Below are 26,902 nucleotides of genomic sequence, written 5' to 3'. Positions count from 1 at the left end.
GGAAAGGGGGACAAGGGGGAAGGAAAGGGGGACAAGAGGGAAGGAAAGGGGGACAAGAGGGAAGGAAAGGGGGACAAGAGGGAAGGAAAGGGGGACAAGAGGGAAGGAAAGGGGGACAAGGAAAGGGGGACAAGGAAAGGGAACAGGAAGGAAGGAAAGGGGGACAAGGAAAGGAGTCTTTCAGCTCAGAGAGGGCACTTCTCTATGAGTCCCTCCATACCATAATCCCGGTTTGCTCTTTTTATCGAAAACAGCAACCTCAGGGTTCTGGGGAATTTTATTTCATTTTTAGACMTGGCTCATGCACTGGGTGACAGACACAATGGACTCAACATGAGAAAATGAACCAGCCTGAGCCTGAGAGGACACAGCAAGGAAAGCTGTCCAGAACAGCAGTGCTGCCTCAAGCTGACCTGCCACACATCAATATCCCCCGATCAGCCATATTTCCTCCTCTGTCCTTCCACAAGGGACTTACTGAAGGAAAAACAAACCAGGCAAGAAAAAGAAAAGAACCCTCTACCTCCTACTTCCAGGAGCCTGCAGTAACAAACTATTCTTTCAAATCACACTAAAAACAGAWAAATTCTCTTTTTTCCATGAAAACCAGTGGGCATTTCCCCCCCAAATCTGGCACCTCCTCGCTGCTCTGAGATTGAAATCCCTCTGGTAAGGGCTCTGTGAAGCTCAAAGGCCTCTGCCCTGCCCTTATCACCCCCGCAGCCCCGGCTCATGTTGCTCAGTTACTCCAAACACTCAGCACAGCCCCGGCCTGGCTGCCAGGAGCCAAGGAAAGGGCAGCCAGGAGCAGGAACGGGGCAGCAGACAATGGCAGCAGGCAGGCCAGCAGCGGGACGGGCCCTGAGCTCACCCAATCCCAAAATAAACCCACAGTGCTGGGTCCAGCCACAGCTCGGGCTGCTGTCACACGGGCACTGCTGTCACACGGGCACTGCTGTCACACGGGCACTGCTGTCACACGGGCACTGCTCCCTGCAGGATGGGCAACAGCAGCATGGCTGAGCTGGGGAGGGGATTCAGAGGGGCACAGGTGGGGCTGCTCCAGCACACTGACACACAGACAGACACACTGACACACAGACAGACACACCGACACACACACACTGACACACACACACTGACACACACAGATGCACTGAGACAAATACACACACGCTGACACACTGACACAAATACACACACACTGACAGACACACAGACACACACAGACACTGACACACTGACACAAATACACACACTGATACGCAGACACACACACAGACATACTGACACAAACACACACATACAAACACACACACACTGACACAAACACACACACACACAGAGACACACACTCATACAAACACACACTGACACACACACACTCATACACACAGACACGCACACAGACACGCACACACACTTCCATGGAGAGCTCTCTGCAGCACAATCGTCCCAAAGCCTCAAAAATCTGCTATTTCATTTCCTCCTCCCCCCAAAATATGGATTTTTTAACTTTTCCTACAGGCCTTTCACTTACCTCTCCCATAGCCCGTCCCTCCAGAGCCAGCGCTTGGAAATCGTGATTCAGTTCATCCATGGAACGCACCTATTTATAGAGGGGGGAGAAAAAGCCATGAGGAAATGGTTTCATTTGCTATTCTTTTTATTATAATCAGAGTTTATGGCCATTTTTCTGCTCCAAACTGAGAGCTATGTTCCCCATTAGAGCCTGTAACAAGGTTATGGAGCTCCAGAGGATGACTTACCTTTAACATTTATATCCTTTTATTGTTATGTATACACTCAGATTATTACACACAGATTGATTTGTGTGTGCTAGATTTACACATGAACAAGAAAGGGACAARCAGCAATTACTTTTAAGACACACGAAGTGTAACACAAGTGTCTGTGCTTGTATTTCACTGAGATAGTTTCAGGTGAGGGAGTCAAGGCAGGAATCAAGGAAAGCCTCCCGGATAAACSTGGAAAATGTAGTCAGGCTAAGCTAACACAAAGGAGAAAAACACAACAGCTGGATTTGGTGAAAACTGAGTTATTCAGAGCAGGAAAATAAAGCAGGAAGTTAAAAGTATTGGCTAAAGAAGTTGTCAGAACCACAGAACATCCTAAGTGGGAAGGGACCCACAAGGATCATGGATTCCAACCCCAACCCCCGCAAATCCCAAATCCCAAACCCCACCCTGTGCATCCCTGGCAGCGCTGTCCCAAYGCTCCTGGAGCTCTGGCAGCCTCGGGGCCGGGACCATTCCCTGGGGAGCCTGGGCAGTGCCAGCACCCTCTGGGGACAGAAGAACCTTTCCCTGCTCTCCAGCCTGAGCCTGCCCTGGCCCAGCTCCAGCCCTTCCCTGTMCCTGTCCCATCCCAGGGAGCAGAGATTGGTGCCTGTCATGGACTGGATATGTTGAAAATGCAAGAAAACAAACCCTTCTCTCACTTTCCACTTCCAAATCTCATCCCTGCAGCTGTCGAGCTCACATGAGGAAGCAAATTTAAAAACCCAGCTCAGGACTGGGGACCAAAGTGCAGAAGCTGAGCCCCATGCTGGGGCTGTGAGCGGTGATGGAAGAGATTATTCACTCACAGGTACCTCTCTTTCAACAACCCAAACAAATATGGATAAAAGCATTTTCCAAATCAGGTCTTYGTGCCTGAATTTTGGGCACTCMATGCTTCAAGTGCACAKAAACACCAATCCTCAGGCCCTTTCCCTCAGTCACACAGCTCCTTTAYCTTCAYTGATTATATCCCCAGCAGCCACCAACCCCAGGGCACAGGGCACTCTCTACTCCCCTCCTGCTCAGGGTTTACACAGCCCCTGGAGCCCGGCTGGTCTGAGGCACCTCTCTGCTGGGCAGGGAGCAGTTTATAAAGTGCTTTTACTGAGCAATGCCTGCACTRGGGCAGGCTCCTTGCAGGATGCTGTAGCTTTTCACACTGGGTTTMGCCCTGGCTCTGCACAAAGCCTGCCCAGGCCGAAGGAGAGAGCTCAGCAACACGTGCTGGGTGATTCCAGCTCAAAAAAAAAAACCYAAAAACTGGTTCAGATGCTCATATCCCACCAGTGACCAGTGACTATAATGTTACATCACGATCACTGACCTTAACCCTCACTTCTGATACTCCAGCACCATTTCCACCAGGACCAAGACCTTGGGATTGGGCTTTATTTCTATTCTAAAACAATATTCTGTATCTCTCATCTAAGATCATATTCTGTATATCTCATCTAAGAATCAGATGGAGGAAAGCACCACAGTTGACCTCCAGAAATCCCCTCCAGTCTAAATTCTTCCACTGTTCTGTGACCATCATACTTCTAAAAGATTAACTATATATTATTAAACTACCTGATATATATTTACATCATTTGCAAAGTCTCAGGGGTCAGTCACTCAGAATCCCAGTTTAAAAATCCTCRTTACTGTATCTCAGCTCAGTTATTGTCAGTAATGTCTCAGCCTTGGCACCCTCTGCAGTAGCATTTGCCCCATGGGTCACCAACACCAAGTGAACACAAAGCTGCACGTCCCAAAGCTGCAGCCCCACAGCCTTTCCTGCCCTGCCAGCTCCATCCCTGCTCTGCTGCTGAACCAGCTCCGTGCCTGGTGCCACCCAAATGTCACCGAGCCCAAATACTTCCGTGCAGCACTTGGAGCTGAACTCATGGCAAGCGCTGCAAGCCGTGGCCAAACCACAAAAGCTGGCAAAGAGCAAATTCTGATTTCCATGAGCCACGTGAGGAATGGAGAAGCTGCAGAGAGATTCAGCAGYGCTGGAGTGATGTCCCAGCAAACCACAACAGCCCCCATAAAGGCTGCTCAGAGGGTGCCCAGCAGCTTCCCCAGAACAAATCATCTGCCAGGGCTCAGACTGACCTACGGGAACTTTGAAACAAAACTGCTCCAAAGATTGATCATTACATTCCCAGCAAAATCCAAAAGGGTATTAAGTGGTGTTTGTATTTGGTTTGGTCACCGTGGAATCACAGAAAGGTTTGGGTTGGGAGGGACCWTAAATCCYWTCCAGYGCCACYCCTGCCATGGCAGRKACCCCTCCCMCTGTCCCAGGTGCTCCCAGCCCCAATGTCCAGCCTGGCCTTGGGCACTCAAAGGRATYCAGGGRCAGCCACAGCTGCTCTGGGAATCTGTGCCAGGGMCTCCCCACCCTCACAGGGAAAYRCAATTTAAAYCAATTCTCCAACAGTTTGAAAGCATGTCCTCCTGTCACCCCAGGCTCTTGTCCCCAGTCCCTCTCCATCCTTCCCCTCAGACACTGGAAGGCCAGAGTGAGATCACCCCAAAGCTTTCTRTTTTCCAGGCTGAACAATCCCAATTCTCCCAGCCTTTCCTCAAGGCAGAGGTGCTCCAGCCCTGCRCTTGGTGGCTCCTCTGGACTCACTCCAGCAGGACAATGGCACACAGGAGAAACAGGCTGCCTCCAGCCCCTTCYCAAATACCCTTTACCCTAGTCACTATGAAAAGCAGAAAATAAAAATTGCCTTCTCCAACAGCTGTCAGAAGTGAGGTAATGGAAGAGATTATTCATCCACAGGTATTTCAGTCACATCCCTARCCACCTCTCTTTTAACAACCCTAACAAATATGGATAAAAGCATTTTCTCAATCARGTCTTTGTGCCTGATTTTGAGCACTCAAAGTGCACATAAACACCAATCCTCAGGTCCCTTCCCTCAGTCACACAGCTCCTTTATCTTCATTGATCATATCTATTTATTTGATTTTCAAAGGCTGTCCTTAAAAGATCCTTTCCCCATTTCTCGACTCCTGCAATGTTAAACAGCAACACATTTTCACCTCGTTGCACACAAATATCCCAGGGCTCCTTCATTTCCCTTTCAGGAAGAACAAACAGTGTCTGTAACAGCAGAACCCAGCGCCAAAGCCATGACTTCCAACACCTCTGGATTCCAAAAGTTAGGGCTTCAATTTCTAACACCTCTGGATTCCAAAAGCTGGGGATTCCTCTGGAGTGGCAATGAAACAACAGAGAGGATCTTGCATCTCCTTGGGATCTGCTTGTGTTAAGGATCCCGAGCTCTGACGAGCATGGACGTGCAGAGCTCCATCAGTACGGTGTAAACATGAGAAACAAGGAGGTGMACAGAGAGAGAACTTCTCCCCAGATGAGCACTGACGCCGATGAGATGTGATAGCCAGAAAATGCAGTTCACCACCGAAGCAGGGTTTTGAAAGAAATCCAGAAGACAACGCCAAGCTCAATTGGCTGCACGAGGGAGCGATGTCCTGACATCTGGATGTGCCGTGACAACCCAGCTCCTTGGAGGGAGAGGTGAGCTCCAGAAACTTCAGCARTCACACCAGGAGAGGGCAGCTGGAGTGCCAATGGCTGTGAAAGGGATCCGACAAAAGGTGACTGCTGCTCCCAGCCAGCAGCACCCCAAGGTTCCTGTTCCAGCACCCAGTTCCAGCACCCAKTCCAGGCAGGCTGTGCCTCTGGGGAGGGAGGCACAGGGCACATCCTCACAGGAGTGAGCTCCTGCTTTCCTTGGAGAGAATTCTTCCTTTCTCATCACACTCACTCTGCAATCCCATCTCACCAAATGAATGCTCWGGACATGAGCACTGTGCTCCTGAACGAGCTCCAGAGCAGTTCTGTTGCACAAGAACGTCCCTCCCCTTCCCAGGAAAGGCTGGGGATGCACTGGGGAATTACAGAAATTTCATTCAAGAAGAGCAATTTCCACACACGAACAGAGGAATGTGTGTCACTGTAACACTGCAGCTCCAGCCACTCCACTGACTCACAAACCATGCCCGGCCTCCCCGGCGGGAGCGCTCATCCCAGAGCAGGATCCGCTGCCAGCCACGCGGAGAAATGGGAGTGAAACCGAGAAATGGGAGCGAAACCGAGAAATGGGAGCGAAACCGGGAGCAAAACTGCTGGATCACCAGGCTCTGCAAGGCTGAGGAGAATCCAGCCTCGGCCCTGAACCAATCACACCTGCTGTGTGCTGAAAAACATGGGATAAAGCAAGAACAGCTGGATTCACCCTGCACACCTCTGGACACAGCTGGATCCACCCTGCACACCCCTGAGACACAGCTGGATTTACCCTGCACACCCCAGGCACACAGCTGGATTCACCCTGCACACCCCTGAGACACAGCTGGATTTACCCTGCACACCTCTGGACACAGCTGGATTCACCCTGCACACCCCTGAGACACAGCTGGATTTACCCTGCACACCCCTGAGACACAGCTGGATTTACCCTGCACACCCCTGGGACACAGCTGGATTCCCCCTGCACACTGCTGGGACACAGCTGGATTTGCCCTGCACACTGCTGGGACACAGCTGCATTCACCCTGCACACCCCAGGCACACAGCTGGATTCCCCCTGCACACCGCTGGGACACAGCTGGATTCCCCCTGCACACTCCAAGCACACAGCTGGATTCCCCCTGCACACTGCTGGGACACAGCTGGATTCGCCCTGCACACCCCAGGGACGCAGTTGGATTTCTCATGGCACACCCCTGGGACACAACTGGATTCACCCTGCACACTCCAGGCACACAGCTGGATTCACCCTGCACACTCCAGGGACACAGCTGGATTCCCCCTGCACACTCCTATCTCTCAGATCTCCAAATCCCACTCATTCTCCATTATCAGAGTCACTGAGGTTGGAAAAGCCTCAATTCACATTTCACCCTATTGATCCTCCCAACTCCCTTGACTCCATATTGGGATTCCAGAGGCCTTTCCCACTTCAGCAGCAGAAACCCAATCCCTATTCCAGCAGAACAAAAAGCATGGAATGCTTTCAGCTCCCCCCTCCTGCAGACTGCAACAACCCAAACCCATTTCTCTCAGGGCTGATGGCCTCTTCAAACCGCCCACACTGCAGAAGCTTCTCAGCAGCTCTGAATCAAACACATTCCCAGGGATTTTCCAGCCCCTCAAACAGMTAATTCATGTCAGGGAGCTACCTCACACAGGACAGTTCATGGAGGGAGCCACTTCACACAGGACAACTACACTTTTCTTTTTAAAGAAGATCATCCAGCCTCACCATCACAAAACACAGTGACAACAACTCGAAAGGAAACTCTTTCGTTGTCCCAAAGCCACCCACACATCAGTCTGAACACCTGTGAAGGGACAGAGCTGTACCAGACAGGGACACAGCACAAACCCAGCAGATAAGGATGTTCTGTGTGCTGGAACCATGGGACACAGGGCCTGCTGCTCACCTCCCACACCACAAACCCAGACAAGACACTTTTCCCTCTCTCCGAGTCCCCTTAAACACACTCGGTCACAGATTTCAGCTTTCCAAGCTGTTTCAGATAGAGGAGCAGACACTCAGATGATGAGCACAGACATCACCATGGATCTGAGGGTCTGAATCACCCTGGAGAGGGAGAGTGGAGGAAAGAACCCCTACACAGGGACCAGGACCAAACCCCCTTTGCTGCAGCTCTAGCACACCCCAAAACAGGGGCTGCTGTCCCCTGGGGTAAAAATCTGCCAAGGATGAGGAGAAAAGGGGTCACAATGATGTTCTGAGGGTAGAGAGCTGGAGGTGCTCACCTGGAGAGGAGAAAGCTCCAGGGAGAGCTCAGAGCCCCTTTTGGGGCCTAAAGGGGCTCCAGGAGAGCTGGAGAGGGACTGGGGTCAAGGGCTGGAGGGACAGGACACAGGGAATGGCTTCCCAGTGCCAGAGGGTAGGGATGGATGGGATATTGAGAAGGGATTGTTCCCTGCGAGGGTCTGGGATGGAATAGTGTTTGTTCTTCCAAAGTGAAATCCTGTTTCAGTTAAACCATTTAGGACAGAGATTTTACACCCCATTCCTGGAAGTGTCCAAGGCCAGGCTAGATGGGACTTGGAGCAGACTGGGACAGGTGAAGGTGTCCCTGCCATGGCAGAGGCAAAATGGGTGACCTTTAAGTTTCCCCAGCACCCCAAACCACCTGCAATCCCACAAAACCACAGAAGTCCACGATTCCACAATTCCCCAGAAGCTGCAGCAGCAGCAGAGCCCAGCACCCAGCAGGACCCAGAGGCACTGCTGGTGCTGTGAAGTCCTGTCCATCCCAACCCAGATCCCAGAGAGCAGCAGGCCCAGGGGGAAATGGCACCTGTCACAAGGGATTCAATGAACAGTGGCCGGGGCCCCAAACTGTCCCTCTGATTACTAAACAGGCAGCTGAAGAGCTCACAAATTAGCAGRAGAACAACAGGGAATTTACCTTGCAGATTTCCAGCCCTGTGCTTTTTATTCTAGAATAATCCAAGGGGGTTTTGCTCACCCTGAGAGCAACCAGCAAAGCACCTGAATTGGAATTTTAGGTAAATATTAATGTCAACAATCTGGGCTAATACTGCACCTTATATTAAGCAAATATGGTTGCTAAAGTGACCTTTACATTTAAATTCCAAGTGCAAGGCTGCATCACATCTCAGGTATCCCAAGGGCTCGTACACCAGTTTTATATATTAAGGAATCCTCATTTATGTAGAATTTGCATTCACCTGGACAGACAAAGCAGMAAAACCATCCAAGGCTAAATTTCACTCTTAACCCCAAAGGATTTTTCTTTCTTGCTCCTTATACAAGTGATGTTTCCCAGGAAGGAAAAGGCAAGTGGAATTAAACAAAGAAATAAAACAATCAGACATATACAGGAAGAAAAATACCACAGAAAGCTAACCAGAAATTCCTTTGGAGAAAAAGAAGCTAAAAAATAACCAGCTAAGAAATATACTGGTGATACCTAAACCAAAATTGTCTCTAAAAGAACACCATGAAGCCTGAGGGTTTATGGTTTGGTTATTTTTTATTATTTTAAATGAACGTTGAGCAAAAATCTGTATTTATTGGGGGTAACAGTGACTGAAGGGRGTTTAAATGATATTTCCATTAAGCCAATTGTGTTCAAGGGCAACCAAAGCCAACCTCTGCCAGTCCCAGTTCTCCAGGTTCCTATTCCCTCATTCCCTGCTCCTCACYTGACCCATTTCCAGAGCTGCCTTTCCCTGTTCCCAGCCCTTCCTTACCCCAGGATCAACCTTCCTCACACTGGAGCCTTTTTTCTCCCAGCTCCCCTTCTGCCTGGGAGGGATCTGCTCCCACSGAGGCAGGACGGGCCCTGCAAAGGCAGGAATTCCTAAAGCTGGAACATGCAATGGAACATGCAAATGGACGATTTCAATATTTCTTTYATCTCCAGCAAATTACAGGGCCCAGCGCTGCCTTCAGTCCTGCAAACCACCTCCAGGGAATCCACAGAAAGCTCCACAAGGAATTCTGGGCCATCCTGAGCTCATCACTGCCATCCTGGCAAACCAAAGCATGACTGGCTCCTGGGACCTCAAATCCCTGGCAAGGGCTCATTCCTCTGCTGCTGGAGGAGCTCCTGGAGAGCCTSGAGGAGCCTCCAAGGATTCCTGCTCTGCACAGGCTTGGAGGTCCCACCCTGCTGCAGAGCARTGTGAGAAATKATGTTYTGCTTTATTTGTCAGGAGAGAGAAATCTCATGATTTCTCAGTTTTAAGATCCCAGAATTCCAGACTGATTTGAGGTGGAAAGGACCTCAAAGCCCATCTTRTAGCAGGGACACCTTCCACCATCCCAGACTGCTCCAAGCCCCTTCCAACTCAGCCTTGAAGATCCAACAGCATTTGCTTATTTCTGTGAGAAAACAGGAGATGGGAGATTCCAAGTTCTCTCTGGTCAGACAATCCAAGTGCTTACCCAGAGCACCTCCAGAGTGGGATTACTCCTTGGGTATTTACTTTGATCTCCTGCTCACTCTGCAAGTGTGAACATAACATTTCCATCCACTAAGCCTCCACATTTGAAGTCTTGTTCAACTGGCAATTAAAAAAACACCAAAAAGCCACAAAATTCCCCAAAAAACCCTACCCAAGAAAAAAACAAAAAAATCAAAATAACAAACAAAAACAAAAAAAAAAAAAACCCCACACAAAAAACACCAAAAAACCCCAACGAAACACTTTTCTAGTAAAACATCCCTCAAAAAAAGTCAACATTACTACAAGAACACCAGAAACGAGACAGGGAGAACAAAAACCATCAAAACCAGGAAATACCCTTAGAATGGAGAGGAGAAAACCAAAAACTACAGCTGCTTGAAGAGCCTTGAATGCTTTGTTTTATACACTCACAATTGTTAAAGCTCTTTAAATGAACTGAAGGTTTACAAATTTCAGATGGCAACAAATCCTCCTCAGCTGGGGGAGGCTGCTGCAGTTTGTCTCCTACAGCTCATACAGGAGGTTATTTCAAAAACCACCAGCCCTGAGTGCATTCCCACACACATTCACAGCATCCAGGAGAGGGAAAATGCATTTCCCAGCTGACAGCAAGGAAAGCACCACAGATCCACAGCAGGTTCACCACTGACAAGCAGAGCCAGGGTTAAAATGTGCTGTCCCATCCACTGATTACTGCACTATTTTTAGCCTTCTCCTGTAACAATAGTGGGTAAAGAAAGAATGTGAAGTCACAAGTCTTAGGCAGGATTAGGTGGTTTAACTACTATTTCTGTAGTGAAGGATTCATCGTTAGAATCGCTACTACCATTAGCAAAAAGCCATTGAAATTGCAGATTGGCTAATGCTTCCCCTGGCTCTGGGCCAGGCTGATTAATGATTCAGGGGACAGAAATAACTGCTGCACAGGCAGCCTTGCACAGGGGCTCTCCTTCGTTAGCTAATTATGTTTTTCCTCCGATTTTATCCGCCCAGGGAAGCGCTTCATTACCGTGGAATTTAGGTTACCCTGCCATGTCTCAGGCACATATTGGGGTGCAGGATTGAAAAATACTGGATTATGGAAGAAACAACCTGAATTTYGTCCTGCTGGAACTGGCAATGCCTTGGGAAAACCATTTTCTGCATCTCAGGTGCATGCCTGGATCAGTGKGTTTGTGCACACATTCGGGGCCACACTAAGAACTGACCCGGGGGACCTCTCCTTTCACTGCCAGCCCCRCTCTGACCTTCCCAGGTTTAAATTCAGAGGGAAAAAGAAGTGAGGAAGGGATGCAGCAATGTCTAAACGCAGTGCCAAGGCACCTCTGTCAGAACAGATGTGAGCAGCCTCAGGCCTCACTCAGAGGGACTCACTGAGGGTTCAGAAACAGTCTAACTTCACCCCAGAACCAAAGTGTGACCAGGACAAGAACCACGGCCAGAGTTTCCCAATAAAAACAACTGCCCTAAACCAGAAGTGATCCCAAATGTGTGCCTGGATCAATGGGTTTGTCTAAGCACTGGGGGCCACACTAAGATCTGACTCTGGGAGCTTCTCCTTCCACTCCCAGCCCCACTCTGACCTTCCTGGGTTTAAATTCAGAGGGAAAAAGAAGTGAGGAATGGRTGCAGCAATGCTTAATGTGAGCAGCCTCGGGCCTCACTCAAAGGAAACTCACGTTTAGCAACAGTCGAGTTTCACTCCAGAACCGAAGTCTAATGTTCCCAATGAAAAAACAACTGCCTCAGCCCAGAAGTTATCCTAAATATGTGGCTGATCAGTGAGTTTGTCCGAGCACTGGGGGTCATGCTAAGATCTGACCCTGGGGCTTCTCCTTCCACTCCCAGACCCACTCTGACCTTCCCAGGTTTAAATTCAGAGGGAAAAAAAAAGTGAGGAAGGGATGGAGCAATGTCTAACTGCAGTGTCAAAACAGATGTGAGCAGCCTCGGGCCTCACTCAGACAGACTCAACCCAGGACTACTGAGRGTTCAGAAACAGTCGAGTTTCACCCCAGAACCAAAGTGTGACCAGGACAAGAACCACTCCCAGATGTGAAACAACTGCCCCAGGCCAGAAGTTCTCCATAACAAAGGCAGGAGTAACAGGAGAGCCGGGAGCAGCTCTTTGCTGGGAGGGAGCAGCATCACACAGCAGCCACACAAAGGAGCTTTTGTTCAGCCTGACATCAGCACGAGGGGAGAAATCGGCCCTGATACACCTAAGGAGGAGTTCTCAGAGCCARGCAAGGCCAGAGACAATGCTCTGGAACAGCTCTTTATCAAGCAGATTTCTCATCAGCAGAAATTTGGGGCAGTTGTTGAGGAAGAGGCCACTGGAGATGAATTGGGGGGCTAGGGATGGATTGGAGTGTTTTGGGATGGATTGGGGGGGTTGGGAACGGACTGGGGATGGACTGTGGGGCTGGATTGGGATGAATTGGGATGGATTGGGGATCTCAGATCCACTGTAAAGCTTCACCCATTTCCAAAAATGCTCCCAGGATCACAACCTGCTCAGCAAAAGCACAAGGAGGCCACAGCAACTCAGCAAACCACAAAGGAGCTCTAAGGGGAGRGCAAAGCTGGGGATAGGGGAGGGAGAAAACAAGCAGGACGAGTTCTCTAATAAACCTCTCCTCAAAGCACACTCGGTCACAAGGTATTCACTGAAATACCTGGGAACCTTATGGAAGCACTGAAGTTTGTAAATTCAATAGTGAGAAAGTATTTTTGCTCCTTCTGAATGACCACCAGAGCAAGGAAGCAGGGCACAGAGGAGATAAAACCACAGAAAATCCCAAGGCCAGCACACCAGGTCACCTGGGCAATCCCAACTGGATGATCTTATCTGCAGATGAGATCACAGGAACAGCAAAATCCATGGATTTGGAGGAAATAGAGCCTCAAATGAACTTTCTGAATGTTTCAGAGCGTTTTCTCTCCCCTGTATATGACAAGGATTTTCCAACATGAAATACCCAACTAAGCCAACCTATGCATGCTCCTTCTGCCTCAGGAGAAATTTTCAGAGGTCAACACAAAGCAGAAAACCAAATTAAATGTTCCAGTTCTCCTCCTTTCACATGGAGAAATCTCTGTGAAACAGATCAGCCAAACCAGACATTTCATTTCATCAAGGAATTGCGTTTCAAATTATCTGGGTATCAAATTAGCACGGCCCTTTCAGTGTCAATGAAAGGAAAGCCCTGACCAGTTCACCAGGACAGAAGGAAGTTCCCATCAAAATTCCACAGGTTCAATGAAACWGAGGTCAGAAAGCACTTTCAGGAGCTGAGCCACAAGCGCTGTCACGTGGTTTGTGTGACAAGAGACTCACCCCATGGCTCTGACTCCAGCACAGACAGCACATCCAAGTGTTTGGACCCACAGGAACATCAGAAATCATGAAAYGGGTTGGGTGGGAAGGGACCTTAAAGTCCATCCCATCCCACCTCTGCCGTGGGCAGGGACACCTCCCACCATCCCAGGGTGCTCCAAGCCCTGCCCAACCYGGCCTTGGACAGTGCCAGGGATTGGGCAAAAYCTCWGTCCCAAAGAGTTTAACTGTCACTGACACAGGATTTCCCTCTGGAATAATGAACACCAGGGCTTCCTTTAATTCCAGGATCTTTGCAGAGGACTTGCCACAACTTTCAGGCAAGCCCTGGTCACGGTGCCTGCCAGCAGCACCCAACATTGTCAAACATCCCCAAATATCCTCAGATGAAGATACTCCCAGGGCAGGAAGCAGCCTGGTTGCAGTAGCTGTGCTCCAGAAGGGCAGCTGCCAAAATTACCTTCTGTCTCCACTCGAATTCCAGCTCCCAGAGAAGAACTTGCACGGTCACATTGCCAAAAGGCAAAACCGAGCAGAAACCCCAATCCCAGCCCTGTTGTCCTCACTATTCTTCACCAAGTCGATGTGAAAAATTCCCCACATTCAACGGGGCCATCCCTGCAGAGTTCTATTGTCTCCAATTATTAATTAAACATGCTCGGATAGAAAGCAAATGCCTGAAATCATTTGCTTCTGCCGAGCAACTCCCACACTGCCCAAGTGCAATTCYGACAGTCTAAGTATATCCATTGACTGCAATTCCAGAGGGACCCCACCACCAGCACCACGGGAACTCTCCCTTCACTCCAGTTCAATCACACACACGCACACATGAGCCACAGGAGACCCCAGCCAAGAAAACCCAGCCAATTTTCCTGAAAACCTGCTCAGTGTTGAAAACTTGTCCCAGCTGAATATGCCGAGTGTCTTTTCGCTCACCCCAGGAGGAGCAGAGGCTGGTTAGGTTTGGGAGGAGATCTGTGCAGCCTTTCATCAGCAGGACAGATCCATCCCGGGCCATTACTCATCTAGAACCATCCTGGACCCGACACCTACGTGCTGTCCTGATCCCTCYCCACGGTTTTTGCTGGATAAACAGCACACAAACACTCCAGTGCTGCCAGGGTAACTCTGCCCAACAGCAATCAGGCATCAGACAGCCTAAACCTGCTCACTTGAATATTAGAATTACTGGATCCTGACACTCCACGTCATCCTGCTGCTTTTTGTGATTAAAAAGAGAAAAATTTACAGTTCAGTGTCTTTTATGGAAGTTTGATGGTTAAGGATGTGGAGCTGCATTCAGCTTTGATTTTCCTTGGGAGATCTGAGAGACCAAGGTAGAAAAACGAAAGTTTGATTCCACCACTACTTCAGTGTCTTCAGGGACAAAGAGGAGCTTAGAACACATGTGTTTTGTGTGGATGGTGATATCTAAATATGTGAAATGACACAGGCATCTTTAATTGCTTATTTTATATAAAAACTTGGCCCCATGCACACCTTCCAGACAAGGRGAAAATGCAACAGGAAAAGAAAGTTTCTCAGCAAAACACAGACAGACCCAGCGCTTTCCTGCTTCTCACAACAAGGGGACACCACAAGGAAGGAGCTTCTCTCCTCCTTTCCTTGGGAGCACACTATCTTTTCCTTCAGCCATCCCTACTAAAGCCACTCTCAACTCAATTCCCAGAGCTGCCAACAGGAAAAGTGACCAGGAGCAACAGCACTAAAATAAAATATAAAATAATAATAAAAACCATGAAATGCAGGATACTGGAGCTGAGCTGTGACTCACGGCACTCCTGGCTGTTCAGTAACACCATGCSATGCCATCATTTGGGAAAAGCCACTGCAGCATTATCACCAACAGACACAGGTCTGTCTACACATGCAACAAAAAAGAACCTGGGATTCCACAATTAAAATCCCTCTACTTTTAATTACGACCTCCCAAGCTCTAGGCAGATATTAACCTATATTAGCCTATAATTAATTTTTTTTTTCTGACTTCCCATTATCTTTTAGCTACTGAGTCTCCTAACCAGTCTTCAAGGCTGGGCCCTCACTGCATGATCTTTGAAAGTCTGAAATTAAAAGCACAGTCATTAAAGTGTATCCATAAGAAACARAGAGTCAGGAGACATCCAGAATGATTCCCTACCTCCCTGCATGTCCCAGCCCTTCCTTCCACTTCTGTTCTTACAGGCCAAATTCAACTCTACCCCAGCTAAGCCTGAACTGAATTAAATCATTTTGCATGCATAAGATTAGTCCTCGCTCCAAGGAATTTATAATTTGAGAAGCAGATGTGGAGGTGGCCAAGAAGTCAAAAAGAATGGCAGAGCTAGGATTACACATATCCTGCATTCTGCTTCCCAGGAGTGAAGCCCTGAGGCAAACAGAGAATCATGGAAAAACAGGGATGGAGCAGTAATTGCTGATAAAAGTACCCAGCAATCACCTGGGATCAACTGAGACAGAGGAGAACACAGTGAGGGCCCCACCTCGGAGCTGACTTGGAAGAAATTAAGCACAAAGATTGGTTTAGAGATGAGCACTGAATGCAAAATCATGGGGACTGTGTATRGGACACATTCATCACAATATAAAACCCAACAGGAAGCAGAACAAATAAAAACCCGGAGGTTCATTCTGCCCTCATGGGTATTTGCTAACCTCCAGATCACAGAACTCACAGGGGAAACTGAGAGAGCAGCACTCAGAACCTTGTGAGCTGCATCCTGCAAGTGGTGTTCTGTCCACACAACCTTCTCACCAGTGTCCTGCCTCCAGACAACACAGCAACAGGACTTTAAAAGTTCATTTAAACTAGCATAAGTTAATGAGCTTTCCTTTMATTAAGTGGTTTATTTATTAGGATCATTTCATTCAAGAAGTACTGAGGAAAACCAAGCTGGCCAACCCTTCTGCTGACAACAGGGCAAGACTCCAGAACAGGCAAGACTCTTTTGTTTCAGTGAAAGTTGAGGTCTTTTCATTATTAAATAAAAAAAAAGTTCAAACACCAGAGGAGTTTTTAATGACTGGAGTGCCCGGTCCCCACGCCCCTTATCTCCAGCGAGTTTTGTTGTCTTTGCTTTCAGGGATTTGCAGTGAAAGGAAGATGAAAGTGTGAGCTGGAGGAAAAGAGGATTGAGAATTGATGACATCATTTGAATTCATGAAGTCATCTTGCCACAAAATGCCCAAACAATAGCAGTCCCTGCCCAGGCACCTCCACCCCAAGACAGCGTGGCAGCTTTGATTTGAAAAACCTGAAAGTTTGCAGTAGAAGAGAAACAAGAAATTGTTGCTAGTTGTTTCTTACACAAATTAAAACATTGAGAAGCCTGGCACTGATGTSTCCTGAAACAAGCTTTACAGCTAGTAACCAAAAACTTTGGTATTAAACAGAAAAATCACATCTGTTTCAATGCAGTTATTTCTTCTAAAGTGATACCTAAATACTGTGTTTCCCCATAAGGGAATAACAAYGGTATTTTTCTAGCTCCTTAGCTCATATAGCAGTATTTTATGTGCYTTTTCTTCCAGAACAAATTAACAGGGTGCTTGGGTTGATTTCTTTGTTGATGTACGCACTACCTTCAGTGAGATTGCAAAATTCYCTGCAATGTTTGCTTTTAAATGGTCTGGTTGGCAACACATCCCCTGGGGGGAGGYACAGCAGAGGAGCAAGGGCTTGGCCACCAGAATTTGAAAATAACTGGAGGCAGGAGAGGTTCATAAAGGTTGCAAAAGCTTGGTGTCTGCTGCCCTGGCAGTATTTGTGGGGATCGTTGTGTTTTCAAAAGTGCTTACAGCGGGGTTCTGAGAGAAGAGGAAGCACTTGTGCGTCTTTGATGAGTGAGTTACAGGTCACAGACAGAGCGCAGTGAGTCACAGACAGAGCTCTTTAACTCCAGCACCACTGACAATGCAACTGCTGAAAAGACTTCTAGTAAACAGACAGGCCCACTACCCCTTCTGAGATTCTGAGTGGCTCAGAGAAGTTCTCTGTGCTCCTAAAACCACTGGTTGGTGATACTCTTAAAAATGCTCTTCGCAGTTCAGCTAAGCACAGCAGCAGCAGCTTCCCCTCCAAATGATAACCAAAAAAACCCAATCCCAAAGCAAAGAAACCCAGTCAAACCCATCCCCAGCCACTTCCACTACTGTGTTTTCCAATATTGGGAATGGTAAAAGCCCAACCTACATGCATTGGCAGTTTTGTAATACCATTACATAAGAATTATTTAACTACAGCAACAGATTTGAAAAGCAGCAGCAGCAGCAGTCACAGCTAGGCTGGTTCACACATCAGAAAAAAAAAATCAATAAAGGGAGTGATGAATTTTGTAAACATGCATTTGACTGTCAAAGAGAGTGGACTGGGACTTGGGATTACAACAYCCTCAAGAGCAGAAACMTTTCAGCTCAGAGCTGCCAGGGCACCACCACCCCTGCAAAGAGAAAACAAACAGCACCACTGGTGCCATTCCAACCTCACCAGAACCAGCTCCAGCCTTGAAAGAGCACCATGAAAAGCTGCATTTCTGACAAGCCCGAAGGGCTGAGTTTGGAAACCTGGGAGTGGTTTCTACCTGATGCTCTGCGTGGATGTTGTCCCCGGTGGGCCAGCGGTGTTTGCTGTTGTTGTAGCCGCCGCCGCCGCTGCCTCCTCCCCCGAGCTGCTCCCCGTGCTGCCTCTGGAAGAAATAATCCACCATGGCGTCGTCCTGGGAGCGCCCCGCCACTCCTATGGATCCCGGCACGGGGCTGGAGTGTGTCCCTGCTGCAAGGGCCTGGTTTGCAGCTGGCTGTGGCTGAGCCTGGGAGCCTGTGCCAGATGTCAGTACCACAGGCATGGTGGGGTTGGCTGTGTCTTGAGCGTGCTGCTTCAGGTGGGGGCTGAACGAGTCCTGCCACAGAACTGCTTTTCTCTTCAAAACACACGCTACGCTCATTCCACCAACACCTGCAGAGGGGGGAGATGGGGGAAACACAGGGAAAAGAGACATGAAATCCTCACAGCTCCAGCCTGGCATGGTAAAGAACGCGTGCATCTTGTCACTGGCAGGGGAACATCGCTGTGGCAAATGTGACTCCTTCAACACTCACTCTCCCTATGTATCCAGCAGCTAAACAGCATGAAAATGTACAGAAATGCCTTATTCTGTGCTACATGGGGTTATAGGATACACAGGATGCCCATGGGGCACCAGCAGAACGGCAACTTCGGCAATGGACAACACATTGAGTGGAAAACTGCTGGAAAAAAGCCCCATGGAAGGCAGTGACACCAGCAGAACCTGGCAAAAGAGGACAGGTCCCCCATTCATACAAACGCTCGAGGCCCCCTGTATCCCACTGTATCCTGAAGTATTCCCTMAACCAAGCAAAGTAGAAAAGCAACAGTTTGGGTTTGTTTTGGTTTTTTCCAGCACAAACTTTAAATTCTGGATTTCTGCTCATACAGTTCATGGAGTCCCAAACACAACATGCGCTCTCCCTGCTAACTCATACCCTGAGCTCAGGAGACAGCAAAGCACATGGACGTGCTTTCTGAAATTCCCTGGAGAAGGAGCAGCTAAACCTGGGATCTCAGCAGAACTTTCCAGAGCAGGCACAGCCAGCACTGCTGGTCCCACTGTCCACTGCCCCAGGGGGAAACTGGACAACTCCAACACATTTTCAGTATTAGAGCACTTAACACCCCAATAAAATACCCCAATAAATGAAATGATCTGCATGCAGGAGAGAAACCTGCAGATGAAGCTGACAGCAACTCACCAACTTCCTATTCTTCAAATATTTTGATAACATCCCAGCAGCACAAAACCACCAAAGTTTGTTTGTTATTTTAAGACAGGACTATCAGACCAATAAAGACGCTACAGGTGTGAACAGTGAAGTGTTTTTCCCCATTATATAACGCTCACACACAAGCCAAATTTGTCTTTAACGGCATTGGAAATTCTCAATGAACCTTTGTTAAAAAGATCAATAGTTTATGACTTCAGGTATCTAAAATCAGCCCCACAGATGGTTCGGAAGATGAAACTGGGGTGGTAGAGCCCTGAGAACCCTGTGGCWCAGCTGCCCAGCAGCSCCAGSATGTTTTACTGCTGCACCTTGGTGGCTGCAGAGCTTGGCCCTGCTCCTGCCAGCAGCTCCGAGGGCCTGAAAGGCAGCTCTGTTCCCTCCCTGCTCCTCGTAGTAGCCCTGAACAACCCTCAACTACTACAACTCCCAACAACAGTTTACTAACAGCGGAGAAACCAAAACAAAAATCCGATTCCTATCTTTGATCAGACTTCGTCAGGTTTGTCCCAAGGATTGAGGATGGGGAAAATTGACTGTGAAGGGGAAAATGACTCTAAAAACTGCAGAGATCAGGGTTTTTTTTTAATTGCACCTCCAACATAATTTGGTGCTGCACACACAACCCCCGTGGCCATTGTGCAGGGCTTTAATACACTCACAACTTAAATACATGGGACATCTAACAGGACTGACTCCTCCGGCTTTCGAAGAGTCTGGAAATCACCACCTTCCCCAAATACTTGAAAAAACACTGAGAACACAATATGACTAAATCCTGACTGATTTTATGACTACAATTAGATTTAATGGCATTTCCCCATTAAGTTTCCCTTTAGCAAACAATACCAAAATCCTTCAGTAACATCACAGGAAGCACTCAAGCTCCTATGCAATAGCACAAAAAAATGAAGTAATTAATGGTAAGAAATTCATTTATCATCAAATTGAGGTGTGTATTAACTGCAGCAAAGAAATCTGGGAGGGGGGGGGGGCGAAAGGAAGTTACAAGTTATCTCAAGGCAGAGTGCAAAAAAAAAAAAACAAAAAGGCAAAACAAACAAAGGAAGATACTATGAATCCCCACCAAAAAATTTCCAGTATCTATAGATTGTGACAAGCCCATTTCCAGTGAAAAAACAAGGTACAAAGTTGCACTGCCACAGCCTTTGCTCCCTCAAAAGGCTGCGAGTCCCTCTGTCCATGCACCCTTTAATTAATTTCTGGGTTAATAAGGGCGTTATCGTAAAAATCAGGAGGGTCCACAAAATCTCAGTGAATGGATTTCAGGAGATCCACACGAGCGCCTGCTACTCCAGGCACTTCCTCTTTGGGCTGCTCCAGCCCAGGCAGCTCCAAACACGAGCGGAAAACTTGGCAAAGGCGACATTTTGAAAGGGAGCAAAGGGGAAGGGAGCATTGTGGGTAGTTCAAGTTTAGTTCCAAGCCGTGTTTTTATGGGAATGCCGTGTTCGAGGTGGCGGGACAGCTGAATCCTGTCATTCAAAGCTCTCAGAGCCCCGAGAGTATGAGCAGTCACCTACACAGGCACTCACAAACCCGCAGCTGCTCAGGGCCTCCGGAGCCTCTTTCATTCCCAAACTCTTCCTAAAAATAGAGCGTCAACTTTTCCCAGGTAAAAGCACTGGCTGGGCAGAATCCCGGATTTTGCAAACAAAGGCGTCCACGCTGCTGCACCGCGCTCAGGGCAGGCGGCTCTGCTTTTCCCTGGATGAAAACACGGCGTGGAAATGAATTGCTCCGCGTTATCGTTACAGGCAAAATTCTTCGGATTATGGGATATTCCACAAACAGCAAAAAAACTTGGGTGAAATCTCCGAGCAAGTTCAAAGCACCGGTGGTGACAACACTGAATAAAGGAGCTTTAATCCACACAGAGCTCGGCTCCATAGCCGGATCGTCACGGCCCTGATTCCATATTCCACTCAAAATCACAGATTATTATGGAATTAACGCGGTGGGAAACGCCCGTTTCAAAAAGTTCAATCCCAAAGTAGAGGAGTTTGGGTTGGGTGGGTTTTTTTTGGAAAGTTCCACTGGAAATGAAAGCAGGGCCATTGTTTGAGAGCTGTGTGGCCTAGCAGAACTTTTAACGCTATCCTTGTGTTTTCCTGAAAACCTGGGGAGTCGCGGCCCTGAATTCCTGACCCACTGGATTCCCAAAACCAGCATTAAAACCCTAAAGGACCCACGGTCCCCCTTACCCCACCTCCATCCCTCTGAATAATGGAAATTCCTTACTCATGATCTGCCTAATAAAATCTCTGCTCCGAACAAAGTTATTAAACATTGACCAAAGCAAACAACAACAACAACAAAAATCAGAGCATTTCTCAGGTTGGGCCGAGAGACTCTCAAAATTCCAAGTTTGCGGCTCACAAGGGCCGAGGCTGTTGTTATGTGAGCACGAGATAAAAACAAGGGGAAAAAAAAAAACCCCACACAAACACAAAACCCCCAGGGTCACCCAGCACATCCAAAAGGATTGTTTGCCTTTTCCTCCCTCCCGCTGCCAGCCCCGACCCCCTCCTCTTCCAGGGACCCCCAACGCCGCCGAAACCTCCCCAAAACCGGGGGGGAAGGAACCAAACCACCCCCCCGGAGCCCTCGGGGCAACAAAGCAGGGGCTCGGCCGGAGCGACAGAGCCCCCCGGATTGAAGCCCCAGGAGAAGGGGGAGACCCTTCGGGACTGAGCCCCTCGAGGAGAAAGGGGAGACCCTCCCCAGGAGAAGGGGGAGCCCCACTGGCCAAGGGGGAGCCCCCGGCGGGCCTGGCCCGGGGGCAGGCGGGTGCGGGCCGGGCCGGGCCCGCGGCCCCCCAACAATAACCCCCGTCCCCGTTACCGGAGCGCCCGCGGGGCCGCGCTCGGGGCCCAGGGGTGCCCCTGCGCCCCCTCCCCGCTAACAATGGGCCCAGGCCGCGGCCCCGACACGGAGCCGGGCGGGAGCGCCGGCGCAGCGCCCCCGCCGCCGCTCGCCTTCGGGGCGGCCTGGGGCCGCTCCTCCCGCGCCCCCCGCCAATATGCGCCCACGGGCGGGTCCGCGGGGGTCCGCGGCGCGGCGGGGCCGGCCCCGGGCCGGTACTCACGGGCGGAGCGCTCGGATGCAGACGGATGCCGGGCCCCCCCCGGCCGCTCGCCGCTGCCTCTCCCCGGCCGCTCACTCCGACAACATGGCGGCGCGGCGGGGCCGCGGCCGCGCTGCACCACGGGAAGGCGAGGCCGCTCCAGCGCCGCCGGGACGGGGCGGGATGGCCGAGGATGGCCGGGGATAGACCGGGAAAAAACGGGAAGGGACGGGAAGGGACGGGAACGGACGGGACGGGACGGGACGGGACGGGACGGGACGGGACGGGACGGGATGGAGCGGACCGGACCGGAACGTGCCCGGGCACTGCCCCCGACCCCGCCCCAGAGCCCGGGATGGGGTCAGCCCGCAGCGCCCGCCCAGCGTGGCCCCTGCCCCGGCCGGGAGTGCGGGCGCAGCCCCGCTAACAGCCCCGCGCTGCCGCTGGCACCGCTAACAGCGCTCGCTGGGCTGGCGGGGATGTGGCTGAGCCCCCTCTAACCCGGGCTCCCCCAGCCTGGGCACCCCGAATCCCGCTGCCTGAACACCCCAAGATCCCGCAGCCTTGGCACTCCCAGCTTGTGCACACCGAGCCGCACCAGGCCGGGCACCTGAGAACTCTGAACTCCTCTGTACCCCCCTGCATGGACATCCCAAACCCCTCAGCACCAGCCCCCCCAGGCCGGGTATCCTGAGCCCCCCCCGCCCCAAAACTGTGCACCCCGAGTGCTCCGAGTCCGAATACCCCCTAGCCTGGGCATCCTGAGTCCCCGAACCTGTGCACCCCAAGTTCCCCCAGCCTTGGCAGCCCCACCATGTCCACACCGAGCCCCCCAGGCCGGTCCTCCCGAGCCCCAGCCCGGTCCTCCCGAGCCCTCACCAGCGGGGATCCCCTCCTGCCCCGCACCCCGCTATCCCAGAGCCACACCGGGACGGGGGGGAACCGCGGCGCCTCCTCGCCCCCCACCAACACCATACACAATTTCGGGGTGGTTCTCCCTCCCTGCCTCCCCCCGCACCGTCCCCTGCGCACGGAGCCGGGGTTGCGGGGGAACTACAGCCCCCGGCGTGCGGCGCTGGGCGCGGAGCCCGGGCCGGGCAGGCGGCGCTGGCCGCTGGGAGCGGTAGTTCTGCCCCGGCTCCTCCATGTTAAAGGGGCAGCTCGGGGACAGCGCTTTGTGCCCGCCGTGGCTTCGGGCTTCGGGAAATGCTGAGCACTCGATGGCTGAGGCGATGTTTGCCCTCCGCCTCGGCCGGGCAGGAGAAGCAGCGGGAGAACAGGAGGGAAGCACCGGCGCTGGGAAGAGCTCGGGACATGCCCTCACTTGTACCGGGACAGAACCTACGGCTGTTCCAGGGGCTCCGTGCGGCCGTGGGGCTCGCAGCCCTCAGCCGCGGCTTTAGGGGGTTCAGTGGGTCCAAGGAGTCACTGCAAACCCGCGTTCTCAGTTGTTAAACCACGAGCAAAGCTGGCTCTCAGCCGTGCCTTGCATCCATTTTCTGCTCGACGGGCTGCGGGTTTGGGTGTTTCCACCGCCACACCGCCCGTTCCATCGGGCACCTCCTCGTGGGGCAGCGGGGCCTCATCCCGACCAAAATAAGCCCAAAATTCTGGGGAAACGTGGCTGGAAAGGGTGGGTGCGGAGTGTCCCAGACCGGGTGTGACAGGGAACGGTCACCATGAACAGCGAGCAAAGGTTTTCCACGCTGAGGGTGGGTTTGGAGCCGAGCCCTGCACGGACACCCAGAGGTGCTCTTGGTCAGCAGCAGCGTGGGGTGTGTGACCTGGCAAAGCCCTGCTGGGATAAACTCAGCTCTGCTGGGATAAACTCAGCTCTGCTGGGCTGGGCTCTGCTGTGACACTGGGCAGGGACCCCTCCGGCCACCCCACGAGTGGACCCAGCTCTTCTGGGCCATTCCTGCGGCTCCTGTGCCTTGAATTCCCTGAAGAGGGGTAAGGGGCTAGAGAGGGAATCCCCTGAGGAGCGGCTGAGGGAGCTGGGAAAGGGGAGAAAAGGGAGAAAAAGGAGAAAAAGGAGATCGGGGGGAGCTTCTGGCTCTGCACAACTTCCTGACGGGAGGGATCAGTCGGGGCGGGGGGTGGTCGGACTCTGCTCGCATGGAGCAACGGGAGAAGAAATGGGCTCGGGCTGTGTCAGGGGAGGTTTGAGTGCAGTATCTGGAGCTGCTTCTACCCTGGAAAGGTGATCAGGCTGCCCAGGACATTCACCATCCCTGGAAGTGCTCAGGAAACCTGTGGATGAGGCACTCGAGGACGTGGATTAGTGTGTGCAGCAGTGTGGGGTCCATGGTTGGACTCGGGGATCTYRGAGGGCTTTTCCAACCCAAACAATTCCATGKTTCTGGGGTGGCCCCTGCAGTGTCCCCAAAATGCCATTGGTGTGAGCCAGGCCAGCCTCTTACTGTGGTGGAAATATGAATGACGGGATTTGTCATCTTGGTCCTGGACCAACTAGATCTGTCTGCACACCCATCCCTGCTGGTCCCACCCATCTCCGGGGCACCCTGGGCTCATAGGAGTCACCAGCGATGGCTCTTGGTGACAAATATTTGGGCTGCAAAGCTGGAGAGGTCAGGAGCTCTTTCCCACAGGGTGTCCTTGCTGGGGACAGAGGACTGGAGTGTTCCTGCACTTCTGCTGGCCACTTTTGGGGTGCTGTGCTTTCTTCTGGCCACTTTTGGGGTGCTGTGCTTTCTTCTGGCCACTTTTGGGGTGCTGTGCTTTCTTCTGGCCACTTTTGGGGTGCTGTGCCTGCAACCTGCCACCCTCAGCACCCCAGATTGCTGTCCCCCAGCTGTCACGCTGGTGGTGGCCCAGAGGTCCCACATGATGTCCTCACTGGGGACAGAGGGCTGGACTGTCCCACCACTTTTTCTGGCTGCTTTCGGGGTTCTGTGCTTTCTTCTGGCCACTTTTGAGGTGCTGTGCCTGCCAGCTGTCCCCGAGGTGCTGGCGGTGGCCTGGAGGTCCCCAAGCGGTGCCGCCCCTCTGCTAATTACACCCGGGGTGATTAACGCCGCTGTAATGAGCGAGGGAGGGAAGGAGTCCTGCCGGAGGTGAGGCGAGAGCGGTCCCATTTGTTGGGGGGTTTTGCCGGATTTAGGGAGAAACGGCTGCGAGGCTGGGGGGAGCTCGATTCTCATCTCCAGCACTTCCATCCCTCCCCCGGCCTGTCCTGCCTCCCTCTGCTGCCATCCTCTCCCTCTTCTGCCTCACTCAGACCCTGCCCAAGCTCCCAGCTTGCTGCAATCCGTGGAAAAGTCTTCCACTGGGAGAACACGCTACTCCAAAAAAGTTCCAGAGCCAGAGTGGGAGGAACAGGCGGTGAAAGCACTTCCACCTCCACAGGAAAAACCTTCTGGGGGTGGCAATGTCCCTCTGAATGTCGTGGTGCTGTCAGCCACTGAGAGCTGCCCTGGCTGACCCCACACCAGCCCTGGCAGGAGTTACCCTGGGATCCATCCTCATCTGCAAAGGGATAAAGGGACCCCCAGAAGGTGACTAATGTCCTCCCACCTCCCAGTGACTCCCTAGAAGGGCCTTTCTCCCTCTGTTCCCCACAGATGGAGTTTCAGTCCATGGTGATCTGCACTGAACACCCAAATTCCCCATCCAGACCAAATCCAGCCCAGATCCAGCCCCTGCTCTGTGCTCTGCCCAGGCTGCTCCTGGTGGCACCATGCCCAGCACCGCAGAATCTTCCCTTTGAAGGAGCCTGAGAGCAAATAAACCCAGCTCTGCTGCCGTGATTCATCCTCCTGGGAGCAGAGCTTCCCACAGCTCCACAGGGAAGACACCTGCACAGGACAGAGGGTTCACCTGGCAGGGAAAGCACCTTGGGTGTCTCCTAAAAGTGGCTCCAGTGCTGCCCCAGCTGTCCCCAGTGCTTTTATTTCAATGATAATTCCATGTCTTCAATTAAAAGCTAAACTGGAGGAAAGAGGATCCCCCTCTGCGTAGGGTACCAACATTTTCTTGGCCGCCAGGAAAAAAGAAATTTTTTAAAAATCCACTGAGTGACTCAATTTTTCCCAAACCAAGCCAAAAACTGCTGAGGTCTTTACGCAGAATATTTTCAGAGTGTGCTGGCTTGACCAAAAAAATCTTTGACGAGCCAACTGCATCACTGATTTGCATCACTGGGGCAGCGTTTCGTCAAAGGCCGGTGCCTTGAGATGCCAATGACCAGCCCTGAGCTGAGCAGCGCCAGTGCTGCTCCCTGAGCACATCCCTGCTCTGAAACGATGTCCAGACACCTGAAATCGGGGATTTACTCATGGAAACGCTGGTGGAAATGATTCCTTGTGGTCAGCAGTGGCCAGAGAGCCTTGCTGGGCTCTGCAGCAGCCCCAAGCCTTTGGACAAACCAACCCCTGCTGTCCCCAGCACCTTCCACCCACGGGTTTCTTGCCACACTCGTGTTGAGACACCCAGAGCAGACACCCACAGCAGACAGGGTTGTTGGTTTTTTTTTTCCAGGAGTCCCAGCCAAGTGTCTAAAAGCGGCTGCTGAGATGTTGTGGTTCTGGGAAGCTGCCGGGAGTTCTGGCTGTGGACCCACCTGGCAGTGGTGGAGCCTCAAAGTTCTGTCTGGGCTGGAGAGCTGCTTTAGCCTGTGAAAACACCACCCCCAGAAATGAAAGTTTTTAAGCAGCTCCCACCCACCAGCCGTGCTCTGGGCTGTGCTGAGCCCTACACAGAGTGCCCAGCCCCGGGTGCAGGGACAAAGTTGCTCTGGGAGATGTTTGAGGGTGTTTCAATCCCATTATTTCCTCCTGATGTTCATGGAAGCCGCTGGCAGAGACATGCAGATCCCATGGTCAGGGAGGGGC

The 26,902-nt window shown here is 51.3% G+C and overlaps 1 protein-coding gene across 1 annotated transcript in view; it reads right to left on the bottom strand.

Annotated features, from left to right (window-relative positions):
• PUM1 (pumilio RNA binding family member 1) overlaps positions 1–22,267 on the bottom strand; it is a gene marked incomplete at its 3' end in the record, with an annotated part of 70,883 nt that extends 48,616 nt beyond the window's left edge. The window contains exons 1-3 of the mRNA XM_057386744.1: positions 22,071–22,267; positions 17,743–18,116; positions 1,541–1,609 (exon numbers count right to left, since the gene is read on the bottom strand). Of these exons, the coding sequence (XP_057242727.1) occupies positions 1,541–1,609; positions 17,743–18,105 (432 nt within the window). The remainder of the gene's footprint in view (positions 1–1,540; positions 1,610–17,742; positions 18,117–22,070) is intronic.
• Positions 22,268–26,902: the final 4,635 nt, after the last annotated feature.

Source organism: Malurus melanocephalus, unplaced genomic scaffold, assembly GCF_030028575.1.
Source record: "Malurus melanocephalus ecotype Western Australia unplaced genomic scaffold, MMel_1.1 scaffold_1044, whole genome shotgun sequence".
In the NCBI taxonomy this organism is placed as follows: domain Eukaryota; kingdom Metazoa; phylum Chordata; class Aves; order Passeriformes; family Maluridae; genus Malurus; species Malurus melanocephalus.
This window is presented reverse-complemented; position numbering and strand designations above follow the sequence as displayed.